The sequence below is a fragment of the Meles meles genome, chromosome 4 (genome assembly GCF_922984935.1).
Source record: "Meles meles chromosome 4, mMelMel3.1 paternal haplotype, whole genome shotgun sequence".
NCBI classification, from domain to species: domain Eukaryota; kingdom Metazoa; phylum Chordata; class Mammalia; order Carnivora; family Mustelidae; genus Meles; species Meles meles.
The window spans coordinates 70170142-70193731 of record NC_060069.1 but is presented as its reverse complement, the minus strand read 5'-3'; the positions used below and the strand labels follow the sequence as shown (position 1 = coordinate 70193731).

Here is a 23590-nt window from a genome sequence, read left to right as displayed (position 1 = left end):
TTACTAAAAGAGCCCTTGGGTCTTGGGAATATTATCGTTATTAGCCAAGATAAGAAAATAGCTTTGTGTGGTCTCAACAGACACCTAGGCGAAGTGAAACTAAGCATTTCACCTCTGGAGAGTTTAGGTATGTCCTCAAACCCTCACACATAGTCTTATAAAATAAAGAGGTTAAAGCTAAAAGAGAAAAATATCAAGAGCTACGAAGGGTCTTAAAGCTAAGACAGTAAAATAGTAGCAAGAGATGGAGAATTCAAATAAGAAAGACAAGACAGAAACACTATAAATAGAACCAAATATAAATGCCTTGTATCTGGGCTATTTCGTGTGTATGGCCAACAGCCCTAACTACTACTGTCCTCTGTTAGGGTATCATCACATTATAATACTGTACTTACAGTTCTGACTCTGCATTATCAAGATAGGTTAAAACTGGCTTTGAATGCTCAAAAAGTCTTTCTGTGAGAATTTTTTTCTTTAAATAATTTCTCTGGCTATTTTACCCCCTTTCCCAGCCCTTCCGTATATATTCAAGGATTAGCGAATGTTTGGAGGGTAATTTAGGCTAATATTCCCTCCATGGACAAAGTAATTGAGAAGCAACCTTATATCTGAGTATTTTCAGATTTTCAGGGACATAGCCAGCTTTTAAAAACTATTATACGAGCAATATTTTAATATTGAGAAATTAGAAATTCCAATATTGTTAAAGTTCTGAATAAAAAGCTCGAAGTCTCTGTAAAGACTATATATCTCATACATGAAGGAAAATATCACAAAAGCGTATCTCTTGCATCACCCTGTTATCTTCTGTATCCCTAGCACCTAGTACAGGACTTGGTATGTAGTTGTCAAGAATAAGTAGTTACTGAATGAATGAATGATTGAATGCATGAATGAGTGAGTAAATTAAATTCTAGGTATTGCATTCACATTTAAACTTTATATTTTTTAAGCATCTATAGTAGCTCATTAAACATCCTTGGTGTACAAGAAATTGCTCAGTACAGATGACTCTGTTTCCTCACCTATAAAATGAGGGTCTGGTCAAGGTGTTTCCAGCCCGAACATTCTGCAGTCTTTTAAACAGCTAAGCCCATAGGCTGGGTAAGAGCAATCAGCAGGGATTTCTTAAAGCATTAATGGGTAAGCTAAGACCACTAATGCCTGGCTTAGTTCCAAAATGGCCTTGAGCCACACATGACCTTGATTGATGATGACTTTTTAACCCATCTCTCTGAAACTACTCTCTGAATCTTGCTTCAGGGCTTGTGTGTCCCTTGTTTAGCTCTCCTGACAGTATTGCAAAGGAAGTCATTCATTGGCAAGGACAAAGTCTCCCTGCTTGTGCCAAACGGAATTATTTATTACCACTTTATGGAAAGCCCAAGTCACATTTCCAGCAGGGCTGGGATCTGCCAGCTTACTGATGCTTGTTGGTGTTGCCTTTATTTTCCCTGTAGTCACCTGCTTTAATCAAACGCCTTTGGAATTCCAAATGGAGCCTCTTTATCAACTGAGATCTCTTGAAGAAAAAGAGTGTATTTACAAATAAAACATCTTGCATGGGGAGACATGTTTTATGGAGTTCATGCTACTAATTTTCCTGTTTTTGTTTTAAACAAGAACCAGTGTTATGAAGAATCGATCTATTTGGCCTACTTCTAGTGCTCCATTGTCAAATATGGTAACCACGAGCCATAAATGGCTATTGAAATTAATTAAAATTAAATAAAATTAAAATACTTGTTTCTCAGGTGTATTGGCCACACTACAAATACCCAGTAGCCACAAGTGACAAATGGCTACCTTATTGGAAGAGTACACATATGCAATGTTTATGTCATTGCAGAGAGTTCTGCTGGACTGCATTTTTCGAACTTTTTGAAGGTCACAAAATAATTGAGTATTTTGGCTTTTGATTTTAGAAATTTGTTATGGCCTACCATGGGAAAATGTTTGACTAGAGACTTACTTATTCATCATCTATTCACTAGGTCAAACAATTTCCCAAGAGGTTATCTTTGTTGTGACATGTTCTTGAAAGTTTATAACCCTTATCTCCTCCTAGTTGGAGGATGTTTGGCGCCAAAAATCTCCAAAGCTCCCTGGAAGCCTTGGGTATCAGCAAGGAAAGGAACCCTTTGTGAGTCACGTCCGTCTTCATTCCAATTAGCCCCCTTCTTTTTGCTGAGGAATTCAGACTTAATATATTTATATTTACCAAAGCGTTTTAAAAATTCTGGGGAGTTTTAGCACATCTTCCCTTGGTTGTTTCTCAACATTTCCAGGACTGGTTAGTCCCTACGTGAGCAGACCACTATAGACTCTTCCAGGCCTAATCTTATGCTTGGATGCGTGTAAAACACCCAAGAATTTTAGACCTGGAGCACTGCCAGCTCGGTGCTTGCTGCTATGTGATCAGTAGTTCAAAGTCACAGAAGTCTACTAAATCATTTCGGAGTACCAGTGATACAGTACTAATTCAACCAACAATTAAAGAATATTCAGTGATTAAGAAAAGACTAATATTCTAGTTCCTTTCTACTCTGATTACCAGATTATCCCATGAAAATAACCACTTTTTTAAAAGAAAAATTTCTAACTGTAAGGATTTTGTAAACTAGTTAGAGGATAATTATTTCTAAAAGTTATAATCCTGACTCTCAAACAAATATAAAATGAACAGATATCAAAGATTTTATTTAATTCATTAACTAATGAGAGAATCAGTAGGCTGTTACAACTAATTCATTAAAGAATCCAAAAAGCAGATGAATATGTAAACTCATGAGGAATACTAAAACACATCTGCTTACTAGATGCAGAACTGGTCAATATCCACAGGGCAATAATCAATTGTATTCAATCATACATGTACACAGCACATTTTTGTAGACAAGAATCATTTGCATCTCTATCAATTATCTTTAACTTAGAGAACTGTGAAGTTGTTCAAAGATGACAAAGGGACCAAAACTCAGAGTCAGATACCCTGGAAGGTTATGTTCTAGATAATTCATAGGTTTTCATTGAAGACATCCAGTAATCATCTTGGTCCATTTTCAAGTCTTTTGTAATTTTTTCTGGTAAATTACATAACCTGTAGCTTACTCTCTCCATAGTTCTGTCCTTTTGATTTACCTGGCCATTTACTCCTTATTTAAGAGATAGCCATAACCTTTCCTTTTAGCTTAATTCAATAGAACAGGAAAAAGAACATAAAGATGCGTGGGGTTTTTTTTGTTTGTTTGTTTGTTTTTTTTTTTGCAAAATGTAAGAGAGTATAGAAAGAATCACAGTGGTCTAGATAGCTGGGGCGAGAAGCAAAAGAAAGAGAAAGTGGAAGAATCCTAATTTCAGAGATGTTGTGATTACAGAATTAACCCTCGTGCACTTTATCTCCTCAGTTCTGGCCCCTTGGTTTTAAAATACATCTCAATTTAAGTAGCATCTTCTTTTTAGGGAAAAAGGATGTTTTAAGAAGAAAAATGTATAGTTCTTTTTAAAATATAGCACAATGGAGTGTCTTTCTTTATATGCTAGCATATTATGCCCTTAATAACTAAGATTTTAAGTCCGAGTCTTCTTTTCATCCTTCTGAGTCACTTCTGGCCATTGTTTATCAGGCACATGACATGTTACTTTTCATAATGCATTTTTTGATAAAAACTTTAGCACCTTTGTGATTGAAAATACAATCTTAAGGCATTTCAAAGACCACTGGTGTATTCTCTCCATTTCCATTTGATTATTTGACTACTCCACCTCCACACCCCTCCACACCTTCACACAGCTAATTTGAAAGTTATCAGGAAGCTATTGGCAACCTAGCTCCTGAGCAATAGTCCTTCACATAGCATGCGTGATCACTCACCTTTCCTGGCTTTGAAAGCACTGGGATTTATATTGAGAGACTGGCAAATTCTTCTGCCTCTCATTGTGCTGCTTGGCATCCAACAGATGGTTCTTTTGTATATATCCCAAGGACAAGAGATACATCTCCTTGCACAAATTCATTTACATACATGGGTCTTATATTCACGGATCCTTTGTAAAATACTCAGTTGTCGTGTTACAAGAGAATCGGTTGGTTCATTTCTCGAGTGATAAATACTTGGCATCACTTACAGTCAACTTACATCTGTCCACTGGCTCCATGGCCCTTTTTCTTTTCAGTGCTAACGTACAATACAGTGCTACTGAGGACAATTCTGGGTTCAAGTTTAAGCAAAAATTCGACTGTGCGAGGCAGCACCAATGAAAATAAGGCGACTCGGGAAACAAGGATAAACAAATAGGCAAAAGTTTACTTTCTTCCAGGCTATGATGCTTCCACAGGAAATGATGACAGTGGCACAGCTTGCATCTCTGAGGATCGACTGGTTTCTTTGGACATTGATCATAAGATTTTTTCTGATTTTTAGAGAGTTAAAATTGGGGATGGAGAGGTGCATTACATATGTTGCGGTTGACGAAATTTGGTAAATTACAGGTTGCTAAAATACACGTTGTTTCACAAAGTCATGACTCCATATATACATATATGTATATATTTTATTTATTTTTAATAATTATTTATAATAATTTTAATTTAATAATTTATAATATTTAATTTAATAATATTTATAATAACTATTTTTAACAATAATTTTACATAGATTTTATTTCTTTATTTATTTATTTGGGAGAGTGAGAGAGCACGAGTGGGAGGTGGGGCAGAGGCAGGCTCCGAATTGGACTCCGTGCTGAGCAAAAAGCCCAATGTGGGGCTCCATTCCAAGACCCTGGGATCTTGACCTGAGCTGAAAGCAGACATTTAACCACCTAAGCCATCCAGGTGTCCTGTTCATGACTCCTTTTTTGTGTGTGTGACAAAGTCTTTGACAAATTTTCCAGCTTCACTGCTACTGATCTAGGTCAGTCATTTCTCTTAGTAAATCAGAGAGTAAACGTCTGGAGACCAACCTGTTCCAAATTTCACCAAGTGAACTAGTATTAACCAAACTTAGAGGTTTCCAACCACTCAGTGCCAACCCATGGGGGGCAGGAGAAAGACGAAAGAAAAAGTAGTGAAACCATGAATTCAAACATACCCACTTTGAAGAACTGTCTTCTTTTCATGACGAAATGTTCATTCATTTATGTGATTGTAAGAGACATTATTTTCGTTAAACGGTTTTGTCCCCATCCCAATGTATTTACTTAATAAAATAAAAACTTAGCAACCAGGGCCCTTGGGTGGCTCGGTGGGTTGGGCCTCTGCCTTCTGCTCGGGTCATGATCTCGGGGTCCTGGGATCAAGCCCCGCATTGGGCTACCTGCTCAATGGAGAGCCTGCTTCTCCCTCTCTCTCTCTCTCTGCCTGCCTCTCTGCCTACCTGTGATCTCTGTCTGTCAAATAAATAAATAAAATCTTTAAAAAAAATAATAACTTAACAACCTTATATTGGTCCCCTCAATTAAAAAAATAACTACATGCAAAAATCTGAGAATTAATACGCCAGAGTATGAATACAAACGAATCTTGAATATGCTTCAAGATAGTGTTCTTTGCTTTAGGCATTTTTTCCTTTAGTTATTCTGTATGGATTTTTTTATTGTTGTTGGGGGAAGATCTTCCTTAGCATTTTTTTTCACCTTCTAAAGAATACTTTCTTTTTTATTTCATTTCAAATAATTGGGTTATCCAAAAAAGGCAACAAGTTGCATTTATGAATACCAGTCTTTCTATAAACAGGATTAACTATGAAGAAAGTCTTTTTTAAAGTCTTTTTTTTAAGATTTTATTTATTTAATTGACAGAGAGGAAGAGAGCACAAGCAGAGGAAGAGGGGGAGCAGCAAACAGAGGGAAAGGGAGAAGCAGTCTTCTCGCTGAGCAGGGAGCCCAAAGTGGAGCTCAGTCCCAGGACCCCAGGATCATGACCTGAGCCAAAGACAGACACTTAACTGACTGAGCCAGCCAGGCGTCCCTAATGTCTTACTGTGCTAGCTTTCCACTCTGTGATCATTCATACCTCAATTAAAAGATTTAATTTCCTGACCTCTTTGAATGTAGTATTTGCCAAAGCAAGATACACACATACGCATGCCCATGACCTGTCCTACCATGGGCAACCTAAAGGAGATATGCAAGAGTTAATGGCAATTTATTTGTAGCTCAACTACTTCTGCCTTTTCTAGCACAAGAGCACAATCTCCCACCATTCAGGTACGGTGGCCCCTGGTGTTTATGTAAAGGCAGCGTATTCTGTAGCTTGAAAATAATGCATCTACAAAGTCATGCTCCATGTGAGAGTAATTCATTCTAGAATGTGTTGATTATTATGATTAACGGTGGGGCCCTGGCATTTTGTAGAGTAATGTTGATATAGGAACATTGGAGTAGCACCTTGTGTGATTTTTCAAGGTGGTGCCCTTGTTTTTTAATGCATCCCGTGTCCAGCCGCTGCATGATGCCAGCATTGGTGACAGTGTCACTTTGTCACATGGGAAAGATGGTCTCAGACTCAATAAGGAAGCACTTTATCAGAGGGAATAAAAAATGGAAATGAGCCACTACCTGTGGGCTAAGATTAAATTAGCTTCGAGAATTGAGGAGCAACAGCTTCTCTTGCTATGCCTTCTAATGCAGCATTTGTGAGCTATATGCATTCGACAAATATTTGGTTCCTATGCTATGTAATGCATTAAGTGCTTATGCTGATTATTTTAAAGTAGATGAAGAGGAATGCACTTCTGTGTCTTCAAAAAGCTGAGGAAAACGAGCTGACTCGTGCACAGAATTATCTGTAATAGGAGGAAGCAGTGGTATGTGCTGTTGGAGAAGTAGAGATAAAATATGCCACCGTTTCAGAGGAGGGGGAAATTGCTGTTGTAACTGAAAAACCAGGAGGGTATTCGTGAAGGAAATGGAAGTGGAGCAGAACCTTGAGGAGTGGTTAAGATTTGAACATATGGAACCAGGTTGAAGTAGTTCCAGAAAGAGAATGACACAAGCCAGCAACAGGAGACAGAAATTCTGGGATATGTATTGCAAAAAGGAGTCTGGCTTGAATTGCAGGATCCCTGAAGGGGAGTAGTGGGTAGAAACATGTTGGATCACAGTAATGTGAGACTAAAGATTTGGGACTTTACTCTAGAGGCATGAGGAATATTGTGAGGTTTTATAAATATGGGAATACCTATTCATAATAGTACATCAAAACAATTCATCTGGAGGCTGTGCATCCATTGCATTAAAGAGGGCAGTAGCCTGGGCTTCAGAGAATGGGTGGACGTCACTGGTGGAGTCCTTGAGAATGCAGTAAGAGGAAGAACTGCCACTATGGCTGCCGGAATGGTCATCGGAAAATGGATGGCAGAAATGTCCAGAACACTCTAGGGAGTAAGTGTTGATAGCTCATTGAGCATAAGGGAAAGGGAGATAGAGAGGAGTCAAAGACTTTGATGTTTTAAGAAAGAAAGGGAAAAAGGGGGGGGGGGAAGAGATTGGGCTTGATTGATAAGACAAGGAGTCCAGTTTGGGTGATCTTGAATTGGAAATGCGGACCAGAGTCAAAGACAAAGATGATCCCAAAACAATTTGCAATGCACATCAGGAGTGAAGACAAGAAGAAATCCAGAGCAAGAATTGGACTTACTAGGGAATACTATGAACAGGGATAATAGTTGAGGTACCTTTGTTTTGAGAGCAGTTCACCAGTAGTCCCAAGAAGAACATTACACAGAAGAGAAGAGGGCCAGGAAGAGATCCCTGGAGAACACTCCCCCGCTTAGAAGGCAGAAGAAGGGAAGCTTCCCTTCTCCCCAGAAAAAAATCCTCAGAAGGAGCAGTCAGAGGCAGGGGAGGTGAAGGGGCCCTGGGGTGGGGTGGGGGGGTGGTTAGGATGGGGTAAATAAGATAAAAAAGGCTGGGCCAGCCTGGCAGAAGCCTTTTTTTTTTTTTTTCCTCTTTTCCTGGCACACTGGAAATTTTGCCTTTAAGAGAAGGAGAGATCACTTAACTATAGATAAAATGTGTGTTTCCAGAACAGAGTTCTTTAAATCTTGACTAAAGAGTTTCCTGATATAACTCGCTCCCACTATTCAGAGCCATACTGCTTCTAATTTCCTAGCAGAGCATGTAAATTGTAGCCTGCTGCTTGCTGCCCTGGGAAGAACCCTCTCTCACAAACCTACGGGTGTTCTTTCCAGGAGTCTGCCAGAAGCCTGAAGATACATAGTGGTTTTGACATCTCTTTACCCCAATAAGGAAACACAGCAGAGCTGCAGGTCCACCAAACACTGCTTCTTTCTGCCTGTGGACCATATGCCACAGACCAGGGGGTTCCTAACCTGAGGCCAGTAAATATCCTGGCCAGTGAAAGTAATGTTCTGTTAGCCACGTGCATGCATTTTCTGAAGAGTCTGTTTGCCCTTCTCCTGATTCTTGTAAGAACCTCTTCTCTTAAACAGAGAAGAATCACAATAATAGATTACATGTTCTTGTACAATGCTGTGAGTTTCTTGAGGACGAGATCCCATTTTTTCTTAAGAGAATTTTATTTTTTTAATTTATTTATTTAAATTTGTATTTATTTATTTGACAGACAGATCACAAGCAGGCAGAGAGGCAGGCAGAGAGAGGAGGAGGGGAAGCAGGCTCCCTGCTGAGCAGAGAGTCTGATGTAGGGCTCGATCCCAGGACCCCGGGATCATGACCTGAGCCAAAGGCAGAGGCTTTAACCCACTGAGCCACCCAGGTGCCCCCGAGATCCCGTTTTTATACATTTTGGTATCTTGGTGGTACCTCTTTCCATCTTGGCTGAATGAATGGCATTTAATAGTGCTACATTAGATGAGCCCACAGGAAGTATAAAACACTCATTTTTGGCTCTAGAGTCTCTTCCTTAACTTAGCAAACATACAAACCTGGGAAACATATTCTCTAATGATAATGTTTTTTATTAGTATCCTTGTAGCTTCAAATGAGTGCTTCAAACACACACTATTTCATTTACATCTTTGATAATTGTGTGGAGTAGAAATTGGCATCTTCATTTCATGAATGAGGAAGCTAAGACAGAGAAGGCTTGTGATTTGCCAAAGGTCATATGCCATGTGTTAGCTTATTTATCTCATGGCACATTCATTTGTAAATAAAAATGCTGATGAATGTATTAGACTTGGCTTTATTTTTCTAGAATGTTTGTTGGTTGGCAACAGGTTGGTTTTTGCTTTATAGGAATGCAATCTTTTTGTTAACCTTAAATTTGATAATTGTGTTAAAAACAGTGGTTTCCAAATAGCCTTGTTACTGAATGACAGTGGATACCACTCCCATATAATGACTTCAGCTTCATGGTTTTCTACTAGATACCATTAAACGGAAGTAATGAGGCCCAGCTTTGGGTCTTTGTAGCGTATGTCAGACAGCAGTATAGTATCATGAGTAAGGTCATTGGCCCTTGAGTCGGACTTGGATTTCTGAGTTCTAGTAACCAGTGTTACAGCCTAAGTATTAAATACTGGGTGTATCTTAGGGTCTCTTTCAATTTGGAAGGGTACCTGCTAAATTTCCTTCTGAATCCAGAGGTTGAGAAAGTTGCCCTATTCTGCTTCTACCTTTTACTGGAATCTTCTGAAGTACAGAAGGCGGGGCGAGGGATTTGCAGGATTCCATGGCAGCCTCCCATGGACAGCCCCAGCCCGCAGGCTGGCAGGGCAGCTGTGTTCTGCGCCACCGTGCTTCAGTCTCGGTGCTGCCTGCACCACTGACTGTTCTGTTCTGCAGCAATGCACTTGATCCCCCCAACAGGCAACCCTCCTCCCTCCCACAGCGGGGTTGTGAGAGTCCCTATTTACATAATTCACATGCAGGCTGAGCCTTACCTTCCTAAACCAAGGAAAAAGGATCTAAACCTTAATACGAAAGCAGAGGGGTGACAGCTGCGCTCAGAGTTTCTCAGACCAAAAAAGCAAAGAACAAAAAACAAGAACAGCTGCAAAAAAACTGCTCCTCCAAACTTATCCCTAAAACGTGCAGGATTTACAAACTAATAGGCAGTTCTCCGGAAGGTGAGATCAAAAACGCTACAGGAGTGAGGAGGACGTTCTGACTCAAACCCTTGCCAGAAACACTTTGCTCTTCAGTAAAATGTGTTTGCCTTCCTTCTGGTAAGGAAAGGGGACTGTGAATGCTCCATGCTCATTGAAATACAGCTTTCCAAATGTGTTTGCTCAGGATCTCTTTACATGTTGTTTTGAGGATAATTTTTTTTTTCCTTGAAGGTCAAGAAGGAGTAAGCTACTTACCTGTTTGACTAGGCAGGTCAGCTTTTAGATGCCTGCAGTGATGAAGAGGGAGAATACAAGGAAGAAGGAAATTCTGTCCCAGCTGTGCGCTGGTCAGTGTGTGCTGCTTGTGGGGAGACAGGGCTTCTGGAATACTGGTGTGCCGGGAGGAAGAAATGTTAGCCAGAGATATCTGGGCACTGACACTTTCTCTTCCAAAGAGAAAATGGTTCAAGGACCAGATAAGCCTGATATTCATTGAAATAGAAGCATCAGTATAAGCTGAAATGGTAAATCAGCCTGAGTTTAAAAGGTCAGTATGGTCGAAGGCTCCTCCCTGCCCAGAGATGGCCACTGGGAGCAGCAGCCTCACAGGGAGCCAGGGTGGAAGGGAAAAGCACATAAGAATGTGCTGAACCTGCTTCTTCTCTGGGTTACCACTTCCTGTGGGTTCTGCAGCTGGGGCTGATCCATTGGGGCCGGTGGCAGGTGTGTGTCTGATCTTTTCCTGCCAACTGGCAACCCAGTTGCATGGTGCATTAATTTTATAAATTACAGTAAATGGGTAAACCAACATTTTCAAATGCCTGACTTCACTAGTTCCTCTTAAACCCTGTAAATATCTTTTGGTTTCCATTATAGTTCTCCTGGACGTGTGTAGTTTGATGTATATTAGAGTAAATTGTGTCAAAATCATGACCAAAATATATATGGTGAAGATATGAAAAATTGATACATTAGTCTCACCAAGCATGGTCTTTAATTATCCATTATATATGTAGCTACACATACTCTTAACCCCATGAAGGTGGGGACCAGGGCGACCCTATTCCTGGAAATATCCTCAGAATTAGCAATGTAATTTGTTCATTTGACTATTAATTGCCTTTTTAAAAATAGTATCTCCCAACATATTCTTTAAAGGGACTTTTGTTAGGAGATATTAACACTGTAAATGTTTAGAAAATTGGTTTTCTTTACAACTTTGCCAAGAAATAATTCTTATTTTTATTTTTCTTTGCCTTTCACTCAATTCTCAGTGATAATTAATATGGAAATTATTGTTTTCCAGGCTTGAGCTCTCCCAACATGGCTTTCCTTGGACTCTTCTCTTTGCTGATTCTACAAAGTCTGGCTTTAGGGGCCACTTTCCCTGATGAAACCATTGCTGAGTTGTCAGTGAATATGTATAACCATCTTCGAGCCACTGGGGAAGATGAAAATATTCTTTTCTCTCCATTGAGTGTTACCTTCGCTATAGGAATGATGGAACTTGGGGCCCAAGGGTCTACCCTGAAAGAAATCCGTCATTCAATGGGATATGATAGCCTGAAAAATGGTGAGTGTGCTTAGGATTAATTTTTCAAGGTGGTTTGGCTTTAACTATCTACTCAATTACGTTGTCTTTGGCCACAGGTAGCAATATTCACACAATGAGATGGTATGGTTAGGAGAACCATCAGGAAACCCAAGAAAAGTAGTAATTCCTTGCTGCATCCTTAGCTGAGTTAATCTAAGGAAATTGTAAATTTTATTACTATTATTATTTAAATAAACCTCACTGTGACAAATAAAAGCAAACATGGTTCTTACTGAGTTTCCAGTCTAGAGGGAAAGGCATGTGTCAATTAATTATCACATAAATGAAAAATTACAACCATGATAACTGCTATGAAGAAAAGCAACAAGATTCTCTAAGAATATCAGAAATTTTTGCTTAAAACCAATTGTATCTTCATTTTTAAAGTAGCATCCAAGAATTTTTTTGAAATGTTTTATTATCATGAAAATGTTATGTATTGGAGAAAGTTTTTAGCCAAAAGGTATTTTGTAATCATTTTGACATGATGTATGATTTCTATTTTAATGTTTTTAATATGCATGAGAATCAACTCATTAAAAAGTTAAGAACTCTGATTTCTAAGGGACTTTTCTCGTTATAAGGCAAAAAAACTTCAGTGAAAGTAAAATTTCAAGGAATATTTTGATTTTTAAAATAGTTAATTAAGCTTAATTCTTATTCCTTAATTATAGAATGAGGAACAATTTAATGAGAATAACCTAAGCACTTTGAAAGGAGACAACCAAAAAATCGCTATAATAGATTCTACCAAGACATCAGTTAAAACAAAAAATAATACCAGTTCAAAATACTCAAAGTTAATTTGAAAATCCAGAAATGCACAAATATTGGAGCCTCCTTGTCATGTTGTATGGGGAATAAATACTGCTCTTCCCTTGGGTTCCTGCCTCATCTATCTCCCTTGCTATGTTTTGGTGCTTCTCCACTCCCTGTGATCATTCACTGTGTTTCTTTCACTAATAAACTTACTGTTTGTCATTTTGCAGGTGATGAATTTTCCTTCTTGAAGGATTTTTCTAACATGGTCACTGCTAAAGAGAGCCAGTATGTGATGAAAATTGCCAACTCTCTCTTTGTGCAAAATGGATTTCATGTCAATGAGGAATTTTTGCAAATGCTGAAAAAGTACTTTAAAGCAGAAGTAAATCATGTGGACTTCAGTCAAAATATAGCTGTGGCCAACCATATCAATAAGTGGGTGGAGAATAACACAAATAGTATGTCATTTAGTTCCTTTCTTTCTCTGGTAGCTTAGTTTTAACTCTCTTCTACTTCTGAAATTGTTTGTCTCTTCACTCTGATTGAATTGTTGAATGTTAGCATTTAGTCAAGTATCTAATAATTATTTTGTATAGATTATAGTCCTTTTAGAGGCATTGCTTATGAATAAACGTTTTTGAAAGAATTTAAATCTTTTGGCATGTGAAGAATTTTGGCACTGCGATAAATCAGTCTGAAATCTGTCTCTCCAATCATGGTTTTCCTCTGCATGGTAATCCTAACTACTGTATGGAATTTTGCTTGAGCTGACTTATTTAAGAAGTTAGATGCCAGTTAGAATGGCAATTGGTGGACCTCTTAAAAATAAATTTAAAATAGAATATAAGAGAGAGTTAAAAATCAGAGTTGAGCTTTTTTTTTTTTAAGATTTTATTTATTTATTCAAGAGAGAGAGAGACAGAGCACAAGCAGGAGGAGAGGCAGACACAGACTCCCCACTGAGCTGGGAGCCTGACATGGGGCTCCATCCCAGGACCTGGAGATCATGACCTGAGCTGAAGGCAGATGCCTAACCATCTTAACAACAATCTGGGCCACACCCAGGTGCCCCCAGAGTTGGGCTTTTAAATGGCAGAACTTGATTGGTAATCAAAAAAATGATATAGAATTTCTTTAAAAAGGAGCAGCCATTTTAATTCCAAATAAGTGGAGAATTAGAAAGAGATACATTTGTTTTAAAATTTATTTCTAATCTTGGGGCACCTGGCTGGCTTGGTTGGTGGAACATGTGACACTTGATCTTGGAGTTGTGAGTTTGAGCCCCACATTGGGTGTAAAAAAAATTAAAAAATAAAATCGTTAAAAAATAATAAATAAAATTTATTTTTAATCTGTTCTTTAAAAATGTATTTAAGCTTTCCATATGTTTCATATTTTACCATTTTATTTTCTAACTTTACCATCAAAATATTGAAACTAGAATTTTAAAAATGAGATCAAATTTAAAGTAGATTACAGATGTTCACTAAATTAATTCATACTGTCAAAACTCCCAAATAACATCAATCTAATATATTTTATTTTGGAACAATAACAAAAAAACCTGACCACATGCCCTATGTCCTAAACCCAAAAATTCTGAGGCACCTTTGTAAGCACCTAGAGAAGTACTATCATTAGTAAAATGAGAGAATACAAATTTTGGTTCTTTTTTAACTATGACATTAAAATGTAGGATAAAAGAAACTTATGTTTGTATTTTAACATTCAAAGAGTAAGTCAAGAATAATAATCCACTTTGAGTAGACTGAATGATTAAAAGCTATTTCCAAAATCTTTTTAACATTTTTAGTGGGACGCCCGGGTGGCTCAGTTGGTTAAGCAGCTGCCTTCCACCTTGGATCATGATCCCCGGGTCTTGGGATAGAGTCCTGCTACGGGGCCCCCTGCCCAGTGAGGAGCCTGCTTCTCCCTCTTCCCGCTATTCCCCCTGCTTGTGCTCTCTCTCTCTTTCTCTCTGTCAAATGAATAGGTAAAATCTTTTTAAAAAATTTTAAAAATAAACATTTTTTGCTATCGACAAAGACCCAATATCTTTGAAAACAGATTTGTAAAGATATATTTCAAATGATAGATAATACGGCATCATGAGTTCAAATGGCTTTCACTCATCTGTTTTCACTTAGTCAAAGGTAATTGTATAGTCAGTGGAAAGATATCCAATATACATGGGGGACATTTTTTAATTGAATGACATTTTAATCATGTATGTTGTTCAAGAATAAACCCGGTGATGATTACTGAGTGCTTACTCTGTGTTAAGAGTTGTACACACATCATCACAACTAGAAAGTGGTAAAGCCTGGGATTCTGTTGTACATCGTTCTATCATTTCTCCAAGTGTCAAGATCCTACCAGTGTTATGTCAGGTGGGTCTGTTTTAGACCTCCTTAATCTGTATTGTGTGTGTGTAATCATGTGTGGATGTATATGTAACATTTTTCTTTGAAAGCATGACACTTAATTTTTTTGTAAATTTGGTAATGGCACACATTTTTTCTGGATTACTCTATCAGATGGTAGTTTGATAATCTTTTGGCCCCCTTTCACCTTCAGATTTAATATGAATGTTCATCTATTTGTTTTTCCTGAATAGGTCTGTTGAAGGATTTGGTATCCCCAAGGGATTTTGATGCTGGCACTCATTTGGCCCTCATCAATGCTGTCTATTTCAAGGGGAGCTGGAAGTCACAATTTAGACCTGAAAATACTAGAACCTTTTCCTTCACCAAAGATGATGAAAGTGAAGTCCAAATTCCAATGATGTATCAACAAGGGGAATTTTATTATGGTAAGACATTCTGGCTTTTATTTCTCTCTTCCCTCAGTGTATTAATGAATTTTTAAGAAAGAACATGAAATATTTATTATTCAAATATCTTGTCAATCTCATTTGAGCTGCAATTCAATTTCCTTGGCTCCATTTTCAAAGGCCTCTAATTAGATCCTGAGTGAATATTACATGCATTGACAGTTTTCCAATAGACTTCTTTAAATTATGAAGTTGATTACACCTGCAAAGTGGCTTTATTCCCACGTGCAAATACCTGCTCTTGTAAAGAACATTACGAGTTACTCCAGAAAGCCATTGGCTTTAGGGTGGTTGTCAGTGACCCATATGTTCCACTTTGCCCTTGCTTTGGATTTCTTACCACTTTTTGAATTACAAGCATTTCTTTAAAACTTTGCTTTCAGACTGTGTACGTTTGGTCATAGTTTCATTTATTGAAGGTCTGTGATTTGTGATAAAACTTAATATCCTTGGCATTTTTTTCAGAGATATTTCATTGGACTTCTCAGAAGTTTAGGGTGTCAATCTTTCTTACACACTGCAATGAACTATATTCTTACACACTCAACTTGAGAACCAAAATGTTCAAAGGTCTAAAGGACCTAGATTAGTTATAGGAAAATGCTCGTAACAGAAGCATTACATTTTCTTTTTGAAAATGGGGGAAATTTTAAGGTAGCAACAGGACCATTTGTTTTAAAGACTTCTTTATGTTTTTATGGAAGCCTGGTGAATTTAGCTAAGTTATTGGAATACAAAGCCCATTATCTAACCAACCTTTATTACCTAATATAGAAGTCTTAAGCACCACAAATACCCTAGATAACTACCTAGATAATGTAATAGATTTCATTTTGACTATGCTATCTTGGCCTCAAAATTTTTAGTTGTGGTAATAATAAAGTCCCAGTTATTACGTAGTCTGTTTTTCCCTTCTTAGAAATCTGGTAGGTATTGGCAAATGTGAACTACATCTAAGTTGGATTTAGGGCTCTATTTTTCTAACCAGGACTGATCATTGCTTCTAAAGATAAAGATATTCTAAAGATATTCTTTAGATATTCTTTAACTAAATATTCATCTGAAGTATCTCATTTAAAAATAAAAAGTAAGTCTAGAGAACATATTATGACAATTACAATATAATCCTGGGGATTCTAAAATAAAATAAATACTTTAGGACTGAAGATTCACTTGATTTCAGGAGCTTTAAAAACAAAACAAAACAAAACAAAACCCCAAAAGCCTTTTTTCTCAGATACCTGAATATTTATACGCACACAGACACAGACACAGACACAGACACAGACACACACACACACACAGACACACACACACACACACACACACACTATTTTGGAAGAAAGTCACAACAAATTAAACCTTTTATTTGAACTTGGATATGGACCTTTTATCACCTTTCTTTTTGTTTTAGGAGAGTTTAGTGATGGTTCCAATGAAGCTGGGGGTATCTACCAAGTCCTAGAAATACCCTATGAGGGAGAGGAGATAAGTATGATGCTGGTATTGTCCAGGCAGGAAGTTCCACTGGCCACTCTGGAGCCATTGGTCAAAGCACAACTGATTGAAGAATGGGCAAACTCTGTGAAGAAACAAAAAGTGGAAGTGTACCTGCCCAGGTAAGAGGCTCCTGTGGGACTTCCTCCAACAGCATAGTGGGAGAGATTTCAATGTAGTTTCTGACTCAGGTCTGAATACCTTTGAATTTTAAGTCTCAGCTACTTTCTCCCCCTACTCCCCTTCTTCTTTCATCCCCTTCCCTTCCTCTCCTTCCCTTCCTCCTCCTTTTTTAAAAGTAGTCTTTTGTACTCATGGGGTCCTGCCCAGAGACACAAGCTTCCCTATCAATTCACTCAATACTATTTCCCAAGACCTAGTTTCAGAACCTAGTCAATAATCTTAGCTTCATTTTAGAATGTTTCTCAGTAGATCGTCTCTGAATATCATTTGCATTGGCAGTCTTCTGTATTTCATTAATATTTAAAGTTGATTATAGCTGGAGAGAAAACAATCTCCCACATTGTTGGAAGAAGCGCAAGCAAGTTACTATGCTCGGTGCCAAGATGCAACCATAAATAAGAAGGAGAAAGATTAAAATTCTCCCTGTGGATTAAATAATAAGATCTATGCAGGGCCTAGATGTTCTTCTCAACCTGACCTCTGGCCACTCACCACAACAACACTTGGGAGCATGTTCTATCCATGAGCTTGTAGCTATGCTACATACAGATAGCATGCTTTTTCCTGCCTCTGGGTCTCTATGCACGTTTTTGCATTGGCCTAAAATGCTCTTCTCATGTTTCTTTGCCTGGTACTGATATTGTGTATGTCTCTGTATATTTTTAAAGAAATTCTTTTTGATAAAATGAGAAATTCAGTATAGTGTTAACTCTTCCCTTATTAAATTCCATGAACTAAGTTCAGCATGGCCAAATGCTTCAATTCTGTGAGAATGCAAAGTTATTTAGGACGATTTTAGCAGAATTCTAAATGAATGCTTAGTAAGGATCACATATTCTAATTCAACCATATTCACTAGAAAATGTGGCCTCCAGGTCCTGTCCACTGAGAAATGGAACATGGCAGCAGATGAAAATTAAATTTTCATTTTCTAAGAGATACTCTTCAATTATAAAATAGTTTAGCTTGTTTGCTCATATTAATGCCTGATACTAAACTAGGCACAGTTAATTACCCTGTATCCATTTCTCCAGAATTTCTATGAACTCTCCCTCTGCCTCGTTAATGCATAGAGAGAAAATAGCTACATAACAGAATATAGCTACATAACATGAATCTGGTTTCCCTTTTTAAGAAATTGGCTGTTTTCAAATACTTACGTGTAGATAATAATAGGAAACAATCTACCCCTTCCATTTTACGGTATTAGAATCCACTAAATTTTCAATGAGGATAATGACGTTTATGACCTCATTTTAGCAGAGGTTAAAAGTTTTAATAGCCATTTCCTAGGTTTACTCAAGTATCTGTCTTAAAATGTTTGTATAGTTTTATTCATATGGAGATACTACTCTGAAATGGCAACTTTGCATTTCTGTAATTTTACCAATTCTTGTTCTGCTTCACAGGTGCTTTTACTTTCTGTTATATTAGATTTCATGCGTATAGGTTTTAAATGCCTTTCTTAAAAGGTATAGGGTATTTTGAGGGGGGAGAAGGGGGCAAGTACTTTTGTATTTTCATTATTTTCCCCCTGAACAATAAGCTCTATAGGAATCAGATACTGAATTGAAATTGTATTTTTATCCAAAGTACAAAACTCTGTTCAGGAGAGGGTAAAATGCTATACCTATGAGATCACAAATCCAGTGAAATACTGAAAGGTTAATACAGAGTCATACATTTCTAAGATTTAATGGACATTACCAAATATTCTTCCGATTTAGTCATGGTAGCAAAAACAGTTTGGCTAATATAGATTAAAAATATATATGTGAGAGATCTAAAAAGCACTTTAGAATAATGCCTAACATCATATAATTATTATGTATTATCATTATTTTTATTCATTTTCAGTGTACCTTTTAAGTCCTAGTATTCACCTTGTGTTAACCTATGGGTAACTTTACATATACTTTTCTTCTAGTAAGATTTTTTAAAAACCTTATTCTCATGAACATTACCTTCTTCGTTATATAAGGTTCAAGAAGATGGTTCTAAAATGAAAATCAAATACCTTAATATTTAGAATGCAGAGGTACCTGGCTGTCATATCTTTCCACTCTGACTTTTGTAGTCTCAGATTGGTCATTTGGGATCAGAGTGCTGTAAATCAATGGATATAAAGTGGTTTTCTATTTTGTAAGCAGAGACCATCCTTTTACTTGGAAAATGATTGTCTTAGAAACAAGGCACTTTAGATTCATGTTTATAAAAGAAAACGAATACATAAGCCATCCGATATTGTTCTTTAATATAAGTGCTTTTCACTGGGCTTTTCTACAGAAGGTGTCTTGATTAGTTTCTTAATTCCTTACAAGTTGTATAAATCTCCTTATATGTAATATATGTTTATTCTTTTCTAACACTTGCTCTCCACACTGGAGATGTGGAGATGCTTCTGCCCTCTACATACCTCTTCAACTTACTCAGATAAAAAATTGCAAATGCATGATTACATTGTTAAAATAGGCATGACTTTGGGTTTAAAAAAGCAAGGTTGTGGCTTTTTATTTTTAAGTTTGGTGGGCGAAATGTAAAATCTACCTATGGTTTATCTGATTGTTTTTAAATAGCCATCGTTAGAATTGCAGTTATTAGTGGTGGGTCACTTTGCAGTCAGACAGGCCTTAGCTCATATGCTCATTCTACCACCTACTAGCTGTGTGACTACAGCAAGTTGCTTGTCTTGACTGAACTTCAGTTGGTTCTTCTGAAGAATAGAGACCATAATACATCATCTCCTAGGATTCCGTGACATTATCATAGGGATGATTAAATGAGATACCACATGTAAAAGGATTTGCATAGTGTCTGGGACACAGTGAGCCCTCGGGTATGGAGATGATAATGATTGTTAGTGTCTATATTAAAGACTATTTAAGATTATTAAAGATTATTAGTCTCTAATATGTGAATATTAGTCTCTATTAAGAGGAAAGAGTTAGTAAATGGATGATAGCTGTTTCTCAGTAGTTTGATAAGGAAACAAAGACAAGAGATGGATAAATAGAAATTGTTCACATCCCATCTTCAACTTTGAACAAACACTCTCATGGTCACCTAGATTTTTTTCACTTCAACCTATGTATATTGTCCTATGCTAGATACTACAGGTATTGGCATAAAAAAGACACTAGATTTGACTAATTTACAGCTAAAGCAGCAGAGATGAAACAGGTATTTAATCAAATTACTCCATCATTACTAAAATGCAAATATACAATACCTTAACACCTATAATAATGTGATGTTATATGTAACTGCAATATCGTAAATGCTGTCAACGCAATCTGCCCTTTATTACATTCCTCCTACATACAGGCACCATCCTAAGACTTCTAGAAATCTTTGGGGCACCTGGTTGGCTCAGTTGATAGAGCATGCAATTCTTGATCTTAGGGTTAGGCGTTCGAGCCCCGTGTTGGATGTAGAGATTACTTAAAAATAAAATCTTTTTTTTTTTTTAAGACTTCTAGAAATCTTATTCAATCCCCTTGACAGTACTATGAGGCAGGTATTATTAATGTTAGTCAAATCCAAGGCTCAGAAACTAAGGAACTTGCCCAAATTCAGTCTGGCTAAATTACCATCCTCACCTGAAACAGCAAACCTCAGAAGTGTGAAACAAACCAGGTTGCTCTTAAGAAGTACAAAGAATCCTCTCCTGATCTCTTCCTTCACTTTCCTATTTTACGTGGATCAGAACATACAGAATACGACCTGGATCCATGCCCCTGCTCTGCCATTTATTAGCCATCTGACCTTGGTCAAGTTATCTCATCTTTCTCCTCCTTGGTTTCTTCTTCTATTAACTGAGGATAATAATAATACTGACCTCCAAGGATTTTCGTGATATTTAAATTAATCTGTTAGAGTCTCGGAATAGTTTTTGGTAGATTAATTAATGAATAATAAATGTCAAGCACACACACAAAACACCTTAATCAAGCCATTGAAGGTATTCTTTGAGACAGTCCATACTTCCCTACTCATCCCCCTTTTCTACTTTCACAACCAACATTTGCTTTTTGTAGGAAACAAAAGAAACAATGCTAAGTCCAAGTTAAAGTGTAGGATACAGATAAAATTCAGGACTTGGTTTGATATGCTTGCTATACATTTATCTTTCTATTTGTCATATTTTCCATAAACATGAACCTGCTAAAACTGTTTTCCCCTGACTATTCCTCTTGATGTCTGAGTCTTGTTTATAGCAACCATTCCCTTGTCATTCTTCTTTAAACCAGACATCAGAAATGATGCTAATGTGATGTTTTGTGACTGTCACAGACTTAACTCTTTTAAGGATACAGCCCATTGCCTAAAAACTTACATTTAGAATCTTTATTGATCAAAAAGCAACATCTTAGAAAAAAAAGGAAACATTTACTTCTAGTTATTCTCACTTTTTATAAAAAAATAATAACCTTTGCTTAAAAAATGCTGCATTTGTGTGTTAAATGCAGCCATGTTTCACTCCATATTTTTCACTAGAAAGATGGGTGAGACAATTCATTGGTTTGGGAGAGACTCTTTAATATGACTAATCAGACTCTCTGTGGAAACCATTTTTTAAAATTAATATTCTGCTCATGACCACTGTACTTATTTTCATTTCAGTTTTAAGTAATGTTTTATTTCTTCTTGCAAATGTGATGCACATTTATGTATAATTCATAAAGCCCATTAAAACAAAAAATACAAATTTGTTATTCTTTTGCTTAAAAAAGAATCTCTAATATAATTGTAAAAGTGTACAGTTTTTAAGATGTAATATTTAATTCACTTCTGTTGAGTAACATCTTTTCTGTGATGCTACCAGGAGAACAGGGTTAGGTCCTGGAGGTTAATATAACCAGGAAGATACATATTGTTAACCTGATAGCTTTTATGTTTCCTTTCTGTGAGTGTATGGAGTTGAAATGTAAGATGTATCCATTATACAGCAATTAGATACAGCATTGGCTTTCCCTTTTCACAGGAAGTTGAGCAAGGATACTAAGAGAATGAAATGCCTTGGGTAAACATTTGATTAGCCACTGACAGCTTAAAAAATCAAACGTATTAGTAGGTCACACAATTTTGAAGACTACTGAGATACAAGTTTTATATTCTGGACCTCAAAACACTTATTCCTTCCTATATATTACAGTTTTGTGTCCACATCAAATACTTTTCCTACTTAATAATCTAACACTATTCTGATACAATATTCTTTTTGCTGTCTCCTCTTTTTATGAGCACAATCGAATACTACTTGCAGTCAAACGCGACCCAGTTTTAGCATAATTTACCATTAAAATCAACATATCCAACATTTTAATTTTTGTCCCAGGTAACGGGATACTGTAACTAAATACTTTAAAAATGCTGTAACTAAATGCATTTCCCCCTATGTGTCCTCCAGGTTCACCGTGGAACAGGAAATTGATTTAAAAGATGTTTTGAAGGCTCTTGGAATAACTGAAGTTTTCATCAAAAATGCAAATTTGACAGCTTTGTCTGGTAGGAGATAAACACTAATTTTTTAAAAATGTTATTATTTCATAAAAGATTTTAAAAATGATGATGCTGTCAGCACCTTAAAGATTTAAGAGTCAAAATTGTTCGGGAGTTTAGGGCACGGATATAGAGGCCACTTTTAGGCAACAGGCTTAAGCAATACAAATTTGATCAAGGCAAAAGGACCCATAGTGACCCTGGCTGAATGTAGACAGGCCCATCAGGCGACCCACCTCAAAGTATCCACAGGCCCTACCTAGCCAATGGGCTACTCGCAACCAGGCACAGTTACCAAAAAGGGGAAAATCCCATATGTCAATATACTCCCTCACCCTCCTCCCTCAAAAGCAGTCTTCACCCACTGGCCTCCTGGCAGGCAGCCTCTTCTCTGCTGTCCTGCCCTCTGGTCCCTTATGGCGTATTCACTAAATTTCTAGCTCCTTTAAAAAAACAAATTTTCTTTTTAAATGATGATGTCAAACCCTCTATTTACTATGGTGTTCTGAGGTAAAATAATCATTTGTCAGATAAATATAACAAATATATTTACCTTCTATACACAAAGCTATAAATAACAGTTATAAACATTAAGTTTAGATTATTCTGGTCTATGTCTTGTCTTCAACAGCAGATATTCTCCAGAAGACCTGGCCTGTACATCTTTAAATTCCCCCATCCTATCTGACACAATGCCTTGTAGATAATCAATAAACGTGTTGATTTAATGCTTCAATATGTCCAGTTACAGGAACTTATATAGGATAGAAGGAAGAGAGGATAAATAAATGCATGCTTGCTGTGAGAACCAGACACTTTTTAAAAGAATACCTAGTAAGATGACAAAGATTATCTTGAGTCTTCAATACGGAAAGAATGGTTTGGGGTGTTTTGGGAGGGGGGTGGGGGTCAGGTGAGCCTGGTGGTGGGTATTAAGGAGGGCACGTATTGCATGGAGCACAGGGTGTGGTGCATAAACAATGAATCTTGGAACACTGAAGAAAAATTAAATTAAATTAAATTTTTAAAAAAGTGTGGTTTTGAAGAAGTAGCTTCCAAATATACCTGGCATATGGGGCGTTGAGTAATTTATTTTAAAAATCCCACCTGGGGGGAAACCTAGTTGAATTATTGGATTCAGATGCCCTAATTTGTTCAGGGTAAAAAACCATTAAC

General features: G+C 37.1%; 1 protein-coding gene across 8 annotated transcripts in view; it reads left to right on the top strand.

Annotated features, from left to right (window-relative positions):
* The window catches only part of SERPINI1 (serpin family I member 1), a 74662-nt gene that overhangs the window by 32976 nt on the left and 18096 nt on the right, over positions 1 to 23590 (top strand). For 6 of the 8 annotated variants that reach the window (XM_046002142.1, XM_046002141.1, XM_046002140.1 and 3 more), the window contains 5 exons: positions 11350 to 11616; positions 12627 to 12857; positions 15017 to 15211; positions 16647 to 16851; positions 22323 to 22420. In XM_046002142.1, coding sequence (XP_045858098.1) covers positions 11367 to 11616; positions 12627 to 12857; positions 15017 to 15211; positions 16647 to 16851; positions 22323 to 22420 — 979 coding nt within the window. In that variant the 5' untranslated portion in view covers positions 11350 to 11366. Of the gene's footprint in view, positions 1 to 10042; positions 10062 to 10140; positions 10161 to 11349; positions 11617 to 12626; positions 12858 to 15016; positions 15212 to 16646; positions 16852 to 22322; positions 22421 to 23590 lie in introns of those variants that run through there. The other 2 variants (XM_046002146.1, XM_046002147.1) reach the window with 2 other exon arrangements.